We start from the raw sequence: 12,897 nt of genomic DNA, 5'->3' as shown, positions 1-12,897 counted from the left end.
CTTCAGCTGCCAAGTGGAGCTACGCTGAGGTCTCTCGCCCCGGGCCTTGCCCCTTTTCCGGGCATGAGCTTTAAGGATTCGCCCGGGTGCCCCGCTCTCTCCATTGTCCACGGACGGGACGCAGCCCCGAAAGCGCGTGGTGCGGCTCCGGTCTCAGTCTCGAGTTAGGCTAGGCAACCGCGTGACTCAGTTCCCGTCAGGCTGAAGCCCCTCCTTCCTGCTGGATTATTCAGTTTCTCAGTCACCTACCTGGGAGAGTTTGGGAACGTAAGGGACAGCCAGAAACGCGCCATAAAGGAGCCTCACCAAGCTCCACTGGGCGAAGGAGGCACTGGGAGCCCCTAACGCGGGACTGTTTGAATTGGGTTATAGGTGCGAGATGGAGAAAGAAGGATCCGCCGCCCGCCCGCGCGCACACAAGCTCAACGATAGCCCGGCACGGGCCAGCGCGCTTGCAATCTCCAGGCAGCTGATGCGTCGTCGAGAAAGGGACGAAAGCAGGCAGGCGCCCCCACGTGGGGTAGGAGTGAGGCTCCAGGCCCGTTCCATTCCTCTCAGCCTAGTCTAGGGTGCAGCTCTCTGGGATTAGGGGGGGTTCCTTTCTCCAGCATTGGGGCCTGCGCACTTCCAGCCCACAACGACCGCTCTCTGGCACTTCTCGGTGCCGGGCTACCGCTCGGCCCTAGCATCTGCGTAGGCAAGCCCTTCCCTGTGATCCCTGGTGACTACCCTACATCTCTAACAACACTGATGATCCCGCAGCTCTCTCCTTTCCCTGCTGACTTCTGGCGATCCCCAGACAGGATGATACCTGGCAACTCTCACTGCCCCCTTGACCCTTTGACTTCCATCAACCCCAGACCTGCCGCGGTGACCCCCACAGCCCCTGGACAGCCTCCTGGTGAACTTCCATAGGTCCTGTGTGACCTCTTGGACTGGAGAAGGCCTCTAGTCTTGCATGCTCCTTTGCGGAGGCCTGACGACACCAGGGGAAGAGTCGGGGGAGAGCGGAAGAATGGATTAGCTCCAAGAATCAGGCAGGACCAGCCCTGAAGTAGAAATGCGGATCCTGAGCGTCCGCCCAGGCCGGGAGTGTGAGTTCTCGCGTCCTGGGCAGGGTTCTGGCAGCCCTCTCCCAAGGTTCCTGGCACCGCCCTAGTCACGTGGCCGGCGGGGTCGGCAGGTAACTCGCCTGGAAAGGGCGTGGGCCGGTAGCCGCCCCGCCCCACGGGGCGCCACGGGCGGGTATCGGCAGCGCCCACTGAGCCAGCCAGGCCGCAGGTGCCGCCCCCGACACACGATGTCCCGCCCAAGCTGATCCGCGTCTGCCGTCGGTCGGTGCGTGCGTGCGCCTCGTCGGTCCGCGTGTGTCTGGCCAAGAGCCCCCTTTCTCTGCGGCCATGACTCCTCCGCCGCCCCCGCCCCCAGGCCCTGACCCAGCGGCCGACTCCGCTGTGGACCCCTGCCCCGGACCTGGGTCACTGGTCGTCCTGTTTGGGGCTACGGCGGGTGCGCTGGGGCGGGACCTGGGCTCCGACGAGACCGACTTAATCCTCCTAGTTTGGCAAGTGGTTGAGCCGCGGAGCTGCCAGGTAAGGTGGAAAGGAGGCGGTGAGGGTCACCAGGGAGCTTCCGGGGTCCAGGAGCGCGGCTGATCGGTTTCCCCGCCGCTCACAGGTGGGGACGCTGCACAAATCTCTGGTTCGCGCCGAGGCGGCCGCACTGAGTCCACAGTGCCGCGAGGCGAGCGGCCTGAGCGCCGACAGCCTGGCGCGGGCAGAGCCGCTGGACAAGGTGCTGCAGCAGGTGAGCGCCGGGGTGGGCGGCTGCACGGTCTGGCCGTAAGGACATTTCTGGGCGGGAGAGGCGGCCGGAGGCTAGGCCTGACGTACCGCAACCCGCCGGCCTGGGAGTCAGGAGGGAGGCTTGTTTGAAACTCTGAGCGACTCTGGCGTGTGCGTGTCCCTTTCATCCGCGCGTGCCAGCCATTCCCCTGGGCTCCTTACTTTTCAACCATTGTAGGGACCTACTCCTACCGATCGGGACACAGGATCCATCCCGAGTTCTCGCCCGAGGAGCGAGGCTGAGACGCCTCTGGGAGACCTGCTGGGTCAGGTCTCCCAGCAGCCAGAAGCGAAAGGGGTCGAGGGGTCCAAAGTTGGCCACAGATGACCGGCCCTTGCGGCCCGCGTCTTCGTCCCGCCTGGGAGCCGCTGGAGCGGAGGCGTAGGGCGGTGTCGGCCCTAGAGGTAGACGCGGCCGCCAGGCGTAAACTGCTCGTCTAGGCCTGTCCTGGCCTGGCCTGGGGGACTATCTGCCTGCTGAGTGCAAAGGCCTGGGGTGCCTCCTGCCCTTTCTGAAGTGGGAAGTGGTTTCCATTGCTGTTTTCTTTTCCTTATCTTCACTATGGCGCTCATTCTGTGTCTGACTTGATTGTAATTAGTGTAAGTCCTTTTATGCGCACACATTCTTTCATCTTCCAACAACTCTGGTGGTTCCTGATGAGGAGGCACAATGATGATTCCCAGTCTGTTCCAGAAGGGCTCCTGGCCTTTTCACTTGGGGAGTTTGCTGGAGGATAGCTGGGTTGCCTGCTCTGCCATTCTCAGGTTGTAAAAGTGTCACAGAATTGGCAGGGAGAGTTGGTGGGTCTGTAATTAGTGCTTATACTTCTCCATTGGGGATGGAGGCTGGGGGAGGGCTGGACAGCTTCAGGAGTGCCACCCCCTCTATGTGCAAACAGCTCAGCACCAGCTGGTCGATAGGGTAGGGGTCAAAGCTCATGCTGCCCCTGATGTCCAAGTGTAGAGCTCTGTCCCTGGAGTTTCTCTGCCTCTGGGTTGGTCAGACCTGGAGGCGGGGCTGCCATTGACCATGAGCCTTCTGGGCCTCAGGCAGGCCTGGGCCTCCCCCACCTGTCTGAGGGTGGTGCTTGGCCAGAGACAGGTTTAACCTGCTTTGCCCCGCCCCTTCCCACCTGCTTGTCCCACTCCAGGTGTTTGCTCTGGCCCCACTCCAAACTCCTGGAGTGTGTGTGTTGGGGGCTTGGATTATGTGTGATTGCCCTCAGTTGGCCTGGAGGAGATGACAGTGGACTGGACCAGGATTGGGGGCTAAGGGAAAGGGACATAGGGCTAGGCTCAACAGGTGTGGCCTCTTCTTCCCAGGCAGGATAGGGCTGAACATCTGGCTGAACCAGCTTTGCAGCCTGCCTCCTTCCTCCTCCCACCTTCACTTCCTGCCTGCCCAGCTGTGAGTCTGTGTGTTTCTCTCTCCCCACTCCCTATCCCCAGTTCTCACAGCTGGTGAACGGGGATGTGGCTCTGCTGGGCGGGGGCCCCTACGTGCTCTGCACTGATGGGCAGCAGCTATTGCGACAGGTCCTGCACCCAGAGGCCTCCAGGAAGGTATGCCCTTGAGGGAAAACTTGGCTGGGGCAGGGGGGCAGTAAGGTTTCTAGGACTCCTGTTGTCCTGAGGGTGGGCAGCGCACTCATCCCCATTCCTATGTGCCCCCAGAACCTGGTGCTCCCCGACACCTTCTTCTCCTTCTACAACCTCCGAAGAGAGTTCCATATGCAGCACCCAAGCACCTGCTCTGCCGGGGACCTCACTGTGGCCACCATGGCACAGGGTATCTGTGACCCAGCAGGGTTAGGGTGGAGGAGCCATTGTGGGTAAATGTGTCTGAGAATGCCCATGCTGGTGTGTGGGTTACATGGACACATGCAAGTATTGCATTATCTGCCAAGTCCCTGAGTGTACCTGTGTCTTTGTGTCTGTGCTAGAATGAGTTTGGAATGTGGGTATGTGTCTTATCTATGTCTGAGCTGGGGACCTCTAAGTGCACACATGAACTGGGCCAAATGTGTATGCTGGTCTCTAGCATGTGTCTATGGAGGGGATTTGGGCCCTGGGGTGAACAGGATTAGTGCTTATGCTAAGATGTCTTCACTGTTACTTTTCTGCCCATAGACTTAGGACTGGAGACAGATGCCACAGAGGATGACTTTGGAGTCTGGGAAGTGAAGACAATGGTAGCTGTTATCCTCCATCTACTGAAAGAGCCCAGCAGTAAGGTTTCCCTCAGTGCCTGTCACCTGTTTTCAGGGATGGTGAATGCCTGCCTATTACTCCTCCCCACTTGTAACCTTCTCTAAGAGACCACAGGGGGAAGCCTCTGTCATTTTTTTTTTTTGAGATGGAATATCTCTCTATAGCCCAGGCTGGAGTACAGTGGTGCAATCTCAGCTCACTGCAACCTCCACTTCCCCAGTTCAAGTGATTCTCCTGCCTCAGCCCCCAGAGTAGCTGGGATTACAAGCACCCACCACGACGTCCAGCTAATTTTTGTATTTTTAGTAGAGGCAGGGTTTCACCATATTGACCAGGCTGGTCTCGAACTCCTGACCTCAAATGATCCACCCACCTTGGCCTCCCAAAGTGCTGGGATTATAGGCCACTGCGCCTGGCCTGTCATTCATCTCCCTCAACTGTCCTCTTTTTGCAGAGCTTGGTGGGGAGAACCCCCCGCTCCACCAGACCCTGCTGACCCCCACACCCATCTTTTCTCAGGTCAATTGTTTTCGAAGCCTGAGGTGATAAAGCGGAAATACGAAACGGGGCCTTGGTGAGTGTGGGAGCAGTGGTGGGGGGTGACAACAGCTGGACAGCTCTGACACTGTGTCCTGCCCCTATAGCAGCAAGGCTGATGTGGTGGACAGTGAGACTGTGGTACGGGCTCGTGGGTTGCCCTGGCAGTCATCAGACCAGGACGTGGCTCGCTTCTTCAAGGGGCTCAACGTGGCCAGGTGGGTGTGGCGGGGTGGGTGGGCCCAAATGGACAGGCCTACCCAGGAGGCACTAACAGCACTGGCTCCACAGGGGTGGTGTAGCGCTCTGTCTCAACGCCCAGGGCCGCAGAAATGGCGAGGCCCTCATCCGCTTTGTGGACAGCGAGCAGCGGGACCTAGCGCTGCAGAGACACAAGCACCACATGGGCGTCCGCTATATTGAGGTGTGGCTTTGGGCTGGGAGTGGAGCAGGGCCAATCTGGGCCAGACCTGAGACCAATGAGCTGCTCTCTATGTACCCACAGGTGTATAAAGCGACAGGAGAGGAGTTCGTAAAGATCGCAGGGGGTGAGTGTACCCCAAACAGGCCCTGACTCCCTGGTTCTTGACCCATATCCCACTTCACCACAACCCCTTGCCTGCCTGTTCCCTTGCATGGGTGAGTGTCTGGAGGAGCATGGGTGAAGTCAGCAGGTGACTCCCATGTCCCCCACACAGGCACATCACTAGAGGTGGCTCGTTTCTTGTCACGGGAAGACCAAGTGATCCTGCGGCTGCGGGGACTGCCCTTCTCGGCTGGGCCAACGGACGTGCTAGGCTTCCTGGGGCCAGAGTGCCCAGTGACTGGGGGTGCTGAAGGGCTGCTCTTTGTGCGTCACCCTGACGGCCGGCCGACTGGTGATGCCTTTGCCCTCTTTGCTTGTGAGGAGCTGGCACAGGCTGCACTGCGCAGGCACAAGGGCATGCTGGGTAAGCGATACATCGAACTCTTCCGGAGCACTGCAGCGGAGGTGCAGCAGGTGAGCACCTAGGGCTCCCCACCCAGATGTACTGTTACTCCAGGGTGGGCCTCTGTGCCCCTGCCCTACTTGGCATGACCAGCCTGTTGTTGCTTTCCTTACTAGGTCCTGAACCGCTATGCATCCGGCCCACTCCTTCCCACACTGACTGCCCCACTGCTGCCCATCCCCTTCACACTGGCAGCTGGGACCGGGAGGGATTGTGTACGCCTCCGAGGCCTGCCCTACACAGCCACTATTGAAGACATCCTGAGTTTTCTTGGGGAGGCAGCAGCTGACATCCGGCCCCACGGTGTGCATATGGTGCTCAACCAGCAAGTAAGGCCACTGCTTGTTAAGCAGTGGGGGAAGCATAAATAGGAAGGAATGTGTGTGTTAGCGGTAAGGCACTCTCACACATGACCAACTGCTCACAAGATGGTGTGCACAGGGCCGGCCATCGGGTGATGCCTTCATCCAGATGACATCAGCAGAGCGAGCCCTAGCTGCTGCTCAGCGTTGCCATAAGAAGGTGATGAAGGAGCGCTACGTGGAGGTGGTCCCCTGTTCCACAGAGGAGATGAGCCGTGTGCTGATGGGGGGCACCTTGGGCCGCAGTGGCATGTCCCCTCCGCCCTGCAAGCTGCCCTGTGAGTGCCCCAGGGGCTGGGGAAGGAGGCCTGTGGGATCCAGGTTGTTGTAGGCCCCTACCTTCTTTAGCGGGGACTCCTTTCTAGCTGCCCCAGATATTGTGGGGCAGGCAGGTCCACAGCAGGCTTGCTTTCTTTTTTAAAATGGAAGCTCTTGTACCTTCAATGTTTGACTCCTGGAAGAATGAAGGGTCCATCTGAGCCTCTGAGTAAAGATCCTAATGTTCTACCTCCCCCGTCCCTCTCATGGGGAATAGAGGCAGAGAGCGCCAGCCCGAGGGTACTGCTGGGCTCCGTGCACATGCACTTTCTACTTCTGTCTCTAGGCCTCTCACCGCCTACCTACGCCACCTTCCAAGCCACCCCAACCCTCATTCCCACGGAGACAGCAGCTCTATACCCGTCTTCAGCACTGCTCCCGGCTGCCAGGGTGCCTGCTGCCCCCACCCCTGTTACCTACTACCCAGGGCCAGCCACTCAACTCTACCTGAACTACACAGCCTACTACCCAAGGTACCCTACAGCTAAGAGAATGCCACAGTCCCGCTCCCTGTCCCAATCTGGGGAAGGGTCACAATCCCCTTTCTGGGCCAGGTAACTTGAGATCACGAGAGTAAGGTAGGAGCTGGCTGATGCCATCTATAAAATAGATCAAAGATGACTCTGCTCTGTTTTGTAGATGCCATCAGCCAGCTCCTGGGGCTTCAGGGAGGAGGAACTAAACTAAGCACAAGGCAGAAGCAAGGGAGGAGGGAAACAGGTCTCAGACTAGCCCACAGATGGCATGCATGACTAAACCTTGACTCTTACCCTTAGCCCTCCAGTCTCCCCCACCACTGTGGGCTACCTCACCACACCCACTGCTGCCCTGGCCTCTGCTCCCACCTCAGTGTTATCCCAGCCAGGAGCCTTGGTCCGCATGCCGGGTGTCCCATACACAGCTGGTATGAAGGATCTGCTCAGTGTCTTCCAGGCCTACCAGGTGAGACTGTGTGGCTGCAGGGCCTGGCGGGTCTAGCCGAGCTCTCTGCCCTAAATCTGTGTCCCTTCTGTAGCTAGCCCCCGATGACTACACCAGTCTCATGCCTGTTGGTGACCCACCTCGCACTGTGTTACAAGCCCCCAAGGAATGGGTGTGTTTGTAGAAGAGGAAGCCAGGAGGTAAGAGCCAACTGATATCCTCAGCAAACATGTCTCTCCTGCGTCCAGAAGACCAGCGCCCTCAACCCGGTAGCTTCTTTCTAGCTTGTCACAGCTCTCGGAAGGTACCTAGAGAAGTCCAAGCCCCAGCTCCATCCTTCACTTATTCTTCTGCCTGTTTACCCCAAAGACAATGGCTGGACCGTGCATGCAGGGCTGGGGGTGGAATGGGGTAACCAGCTCCTGATGGCCCGAGCCAGGCATCTTGACTGGCACTTGGAGAGCCCTTTGGTCTGTCCTGGCTGTGGCCCATGCCAACAGATATCATGGGGCTGACAGGTCCACGGCAGGCTTGCTTTCTTTTTAAAAATGGAAGCTCTGGTACCTTCAAGTATGGCTCTTGGGAGAATGAAGGGTCTATCTGAGCCTCTGAGTAAAGATCCCAATGTTCTACCTCCCCCTGTCCCTCTCATGGGGGATAGGGAGGCAGAGAGAGCCAGCCCCTACACTCGGGATATTTGGAACTCAGAGACCATGTTGTGCCACGGGTGGTCCCACCTAAAGATGCTAGCCCCTCTCTGGGTGAGCCTAAGGAGTAACAGATGGCAAAACCACAAACTATTCTGATGGACTGTACTGCAGTATCCCCAGAAGACATTAGGGGGCAGGAGGCCCCCACACAAAAACTCAGGCTTGATTTTTTTTTTTTTTTAAAAAGGGACTTTTTGTCAAATTTTCTTGTATGTTTTGGGAAAGCCAGTTGCCTTGAACCCAGCAGACACCGTGGAATGTCCTTTGCATGCATTAAGTGGTACAGAACTAGAGTCTCAGAAGCAATTTGGAACTCTGTCTTCTCCTCCATAAAATGAAAAGTTACTGATCAAATGGACTTTTTAAAAGCCATAGGACCCTTCGCATTGCCCCCAGAGTGAGGGGCTCCACACCAGCCCCAGGCGGAGGAACACTCAGACAGATTTAAGAAGACTGTTGGCCTGTCACCATTTATTATTTCAGCACTAAAACTGAGGAGCCTGAACTGCTGGCTCTTCTTCCCTTTGTATTTGTGTAAGGAGCACTGTACTCCCATAAAAGGTTTTAAAATACAAAATGTACAAGAACACACAATTCCAAGTGCTGTAAACATAACTGAGAACCAGTTCCTTTACTAAACATCCATTTTATAAAATACAAGGTTTCAAATTGAGCCCATCTGAGCCTTAAAGATCCATTCTAAATATCAAAAACAGAGCTTCACAGCCAGTTCCAAAAGAGGTCTGTTGATAACAGCTGGCCCTGGGTGGGGGTAGTTTACCCCCCGGGGCAGCAGCACCACACATGAACCCGAAGACATGTTCCTTTTAAAGCTGTTTGCAGCCATGTTTCTCTGTGCATCTCCAGTAAGCAGAAGGCTACTCATTCCATTCCTCAACCCGAGAGCTAGCACAGATTAGAGTAGGAAAGGGTGCGTGCTAGCACGTGCCCAGTTGCTCAGTGCTGCTATTAGAAATTGATTTGCATAGTCTAATGGATGTGTGCTTTAAAACCACTATGTTGCACAAAAATTTAAGTCTTTATCTACAAAGCCAAAAAATACTGACTCTTACACCAAAGCTTTTACAAAGCTTATATAAAACTGCTTACATAGTATACAAAGCTTTATTTTAAAATTTAACGTTTATTTTAAATAGGAAAGCATTTCTAGTGCTACAGGCATCAAGGTATTTAGAAGGCATCAAAATTTGGTGCATAGCAACTCTGGATCATAGAAGCTTTTAATTCTTGAGGGCAGCAAATCTTCCCCAAAGGGTATTTCAAGGGAAGCTCTTGCAATAACCCTATATGAGGCAGCTACACCAGGGGCAAAAGGGTAGAGGCAACTCTGGCCATTTCTGTGGAACGTCACCCAAGGGGCCAACTTCCTGCCCCTCCAAAGGAAGCTGTGGGCTTCCAACCACAGACCCAGAAGTAAATCTCACTATTGACATTCTGTGACACAACTCACTTTTCAAGAAAATTTGAAAATACCCAGCTCCAAGAGGGGCCACAGTGATCTGCTGAAGAATAGACCTTTTTCTCTAACTAGTTTTAGGGGAGAATCTAAAATATATTTTGTTTTTTAAAAGACCATACTTCCTCATCCTGAGTCAACAGCTCCTAACCTACTGACAACAGGTGGTGGGCAATAGGCCAGCTCCCTTCCCCAGGCCTGAACTGGCCTCAGTAGAGAGTCCTGGCATCAAGGGCCTGCAGTCTCCTGGAGTAACAGCATCAGGCCTTCAACCAGCATACTGTCTCACATATAGGCACTCAAAAAATCTGCTTCCTGGGCCAGGTGCAGTGGCTCACACCTGTAATCCCAGCACTTTGAGAGACCAAGGCGGGTGGATAACCTGAGGTCAGGAGTTCGAGACCAGCCTGGCCAATATGGTGAAACCCCGTCTCTACTAAAAATACAAAATTAGCCAGGCATGGTGGCATGCCCTTTTAGGCCCAGCTACTAGAAAGCCTGAGGCAGAAGAATTGCTTGAGGACGGGGCAGAGGTTGCAGTGAACTGAGATTGTGCCACTGCACTCCAGCCTGGGCAACACAGTGGGACTCTGTTTAAAAAAAAAAAAAAAAATCTGCTTCCTGAATCAATGGAAGTATATAATTTCATGTGAAAACATACTGCAAACTTCAGAGCTCTGTAATAGGCCTAGGAAGTGGTAAAAGATCCCATTGGGGAGAGGGATAAGGGCAGGTTTTTTGTTTTTTTAAGTACCCAACTTGGGCACCTCCTTTGGTAGATAGTAGGCTGGAGTTTCTGCTGGGCCCTGCCTTGGACACCAGTCTCACCAGCAGCAGCACCAGGATGTCTTTGGTGTGGAGGGTCAGGCTATCACTTTTGGATGTGCTCCGAGCCTTCAAAAGGCTGGTTTTAAGATCATACAGACAGGACAGGGTAGGCCAGAATCATTTCAGGCTATAAACAGAATGGCAGATAAGCCTTCCATACCAGTGTGACTCTTAAAACCTTCCCATCTGGAATCCTGCATTTTCTCTGCCCATGCTGATGTACTGCTCATTTGTGCTTTAGCTCTGCACACAATCTGACCTCTAGAGAAGAGTTAAAAATGCAAACCTGCTTAAACCACTGGGTGACTGGCTTCAAAGGTCACAGAACAGCCAAAGGCTCCTGTTTGGAAGAGGTTCTAGGACCAGAGGACGCAAATAGGAAAAGCACTCCACAGCCTAGTAGTTTTTATGATGGCAAGAAATGAAAGTGACCAAGCTAAAACCCCACCGTTCAGAGTCACCTTACATGTAGCCATCTTACCGAGGGTCCTGAGGGAAAAAGCAGTATCAACATGGAGCCAGTATGGAGAAACTGCAATAAGATTACCTAGAAAGTTACCAAAAGGCTATGCTCTGGAATGTCTTTTTATATTCCAACACTTCAATGATGGAATGGTCTCTTCTCATTTTATCTAACAACAGTTTAGTTTTATAAAGAGGTATGAGCTATATTTGGCTTTGTTTCCTATAAATCTATGAAAGTCTTTAGGACACATACTGACTTTCTGAGGCATAGGTGTAGGCTTGGGATAATGTTTTCTTTTTTTTTCTTTTTTTTTTTTTTTGGCTTCTGGAAGGTCTTATCAAAAGTTCCCATTTTAAAAATTATCATAAAAACTAAAGGGCCCTTCAAATTATGATAAAGTGGTACATATCACCAATGCTAGCTAAGTAACCAGGTCACCTGCAAAAGCAGCACCTCAGAAATAAAGAGCCTGCTGCATTCACACTCAAAGCACCCATCATATAAAAGTATCCTAGTTAAATATAAAAAGCAAAGCTCATTTCCCCAAAGCTCAAACAGCCTATGCTGCTCCTGTTCTTTTACAAAATCTACCCAAGGCCTGAGGTGGAGGAATGCTGCTTTCCCCACAAATGGTGAGTCCCACTCCTGGTGCCAGAACTGAAGGCTGCAGAGTTGGAAACCCAAGGTCCAAGGAGAGAAACATGCTGAGAAGTTGGTGGTGGACACAAGGCTGCAGTGAGCACTGTTAGAGCCCGTCAGATCTTCCTAAATCCAGGGACTCAGGACTCGGGAGAGGAGCCTGCCTGCTTACTCCTGCTCCTTGGGAAACAGAAATCTGGGACATATCTCTCCCAATTATCTCGTTCACTGAAAAACAAGAAAAGGAAGAGTGATTAGTGACCTATGAATGACTAGCCATATGATGCCCAATGCTGAGCTCTGCCTCGGATATTTCCCTTCCCCTGGCTTTCTGTAAAGACAAAGGCAGTGTCTGAAGCCTGCTCCTGAGCGGCATTAGAGATGGAAACATCACTCCACAAATTGCTCCGGACCTCTTTTTCTCTCCCTCTCATTCAGTTCATTTTGGGTTAGGAAGGGGGCTTACCTTCACTCTAAAGGTACTTTTAAATAACTACTCACCTTACTCTAACTTTAATTGGTATCTCTTTGGGAAAGTTTTTATTTTCTGCAATGCTACCTCCTATGTAAACCAAATGAAAATAAATGCTTTGGTTAGAATAAACTACTGTGATGTGGGGGCGATTTTGCTACTCTGTCCTAATACAACCATACAACCAGTCTTTATTATGTGGGGGCATTTCTATTGTTTGTGATCTTTTCTGATTTCAGGCTCTTGCTTTTCTGTTAATTTCTCTGATGTGCCAAGCACCTCAGGGAGGCACAGTACTCTGTGAGGTCCAGAGCAAAGAATTTTCATCTTACAGAACTAACATAGAAGGAAACATCCCAAGTTCCCCAAATAAGAACCTTTAGTTCTCACATCATTTCATTCCTTGCCTTATCAACTAAAGGGTCTACACTAATTCCTCTCCCAGGCATATATACAAGAGAAGTGAAAACATATGTCCACATTAAAAACTTTCAAATGTTCACAGCAGCATTATTAATAATAGCCAAAAAGTGGAAACAACCCAAATGTCTACCAAGTGATGAATGGATAAATGGTAAGTTGTCTTTATCCATAAAATGGAACATTCAGCCTTGAAATGTAATGAAATTTTGATATGTGCTACAACATGGATGAGCTGTGAAAACAATCTGCTGAGTGAAAGAGGCCAGACACAAAAGGTCATATATGATTCCATTTATATGAAATGTCCAGAACAGGCCAATTCACAGAGATAGAAAATAGATTACAGGTTGTAGAGAAGGAGAAATAGGGAGTGATTACTAATGGATATGGAGTTTATTTTCAGAATAATGAAAATGGAGTTCTAAAATTAGAGCCACGCACAGTGGCTCACACCTGTCATCCTAGCACTTTGGGAGGCCGAGGTGGGCAGATCACTTGAGGTCAGGAGTTCAAAACCAGCTTGACCAACATGAAGAAACCCTGTCTCTACTAAAAATACAAAATTAGCCAGGCGTGGTGACGCATGCCTGTAATCCCCGCTACTTGGGAGGCTGAGGCACAAGAATCGCCCAGGAGGCAGAGGTTGCAGTGAGCCAAGATCACACCATTGCACTCCAGCCTGGGCAACAAGAGCAAAACG

The 12,897-nt window shown here is 52.7% G+C and overlaps 2 protein-coding genes across 7 annotated transcripts in view; one reads left to right on the top strand and one right to left on the bottom strand.

Annotated features, from left to right (window-relative positions):
• Window positions 1-1,177: 1,177 nt before the first annotated feature.
• On the top strand, window positions 1,178-11,353 carry ESRP2 (epithelial splicing regulatory protein 2). Of its 4 annotated transcripts, XM_017539468.2 has the most exons (16): window positions 1,178-1,592; window positions 1,678-1,806; window positions 3,294-3,407; window positions 3,519-3,633; window positions 3,975-4,073; window positions 4,575-4,629; window positions 4,700-4,810; window positions 4,884-5,016; window positions 5,098-5,140; window positions 5,291-5,592; window positions 5,698-5,910; window positions 6,023-6,221; window positions 6,548-6,734; window positions 7,038-7,203; window positions 7,277-7,382; window positions 11,260-11,353. In XM_017539468.2, the coding sequence occupies exons 1-15, from the start codon at window positions 1,401-1,403 to the stop codon at window positions 7,364-7,366; spliced, it is 2,148 nt and encodes a 715-aa protein (XP_017394957.1). In that variant the 5' UTR covers window positions 1,178-1,400; the 3' UTR covers window positions 7,367-7,382; window positions 11,260-11,353. The 4 variants fall into 4 exon arrangements, with proteins under 4 accessions (XP_017394957.1, XP_017394958.1, XP_017394956.1 ...); XM_017539469.2 differs by lacking the exon at window positions 11,260-11,353 and having other exon boundaries at window positions 4,703-4,810; window positions 7,277-8,565; XM_017539467.2 differs by lacking the exon at window positions 11,260-11,353 and having other exon boundaries at window positions 7,277-8,565.
• Window positions 10,111-12,897, bottom strand: part of NFATC3 (nuclear factor of activated T cells 3) — a 163,282-nt gene continuing 160,495 nt past the window's right edge. For 2 of the 3 annotated variants that reach the window (XM_017539464.2, XM_017539462.2), the window contains one exon: window positions 10,111-11,530. Coding sequence is in view for 2 of the 3 variants with exons in the window: in XM_017539462.2 (XP_017394951.1) it covers window positions 11,409-11,530 (122 nt within the window). In the remaining variant the exon portion in view is untranslated. The remainder of the gene's footprint in view (window positions 11,531-12,897) is intronic. The other variant, XM_017539465.2, reaches the window with a different exon arrangement.

The sequence above is a fragment of the Cebus imitator genome, unplaced genomic scaffold (assembly GCF_001604975.1).
Source record: "Cebus imitator isolate Cc_AM_T3 unplaced genomic scaffold, Cebus_imitator-1.0 Scaffold118, whole genome shotgun sequence".
NCBI classification, from domain to species: domain Eukaryota; kingdom Metazoa; phylum Chordata; class Mammalia; order Primates; family Cebidae; genus Cebus; species Cebus imitator.
Note: the sequence above shows the minus strand (reverse complement) of the source record. Positions and strands in the feature narration are given on the sequence as shown.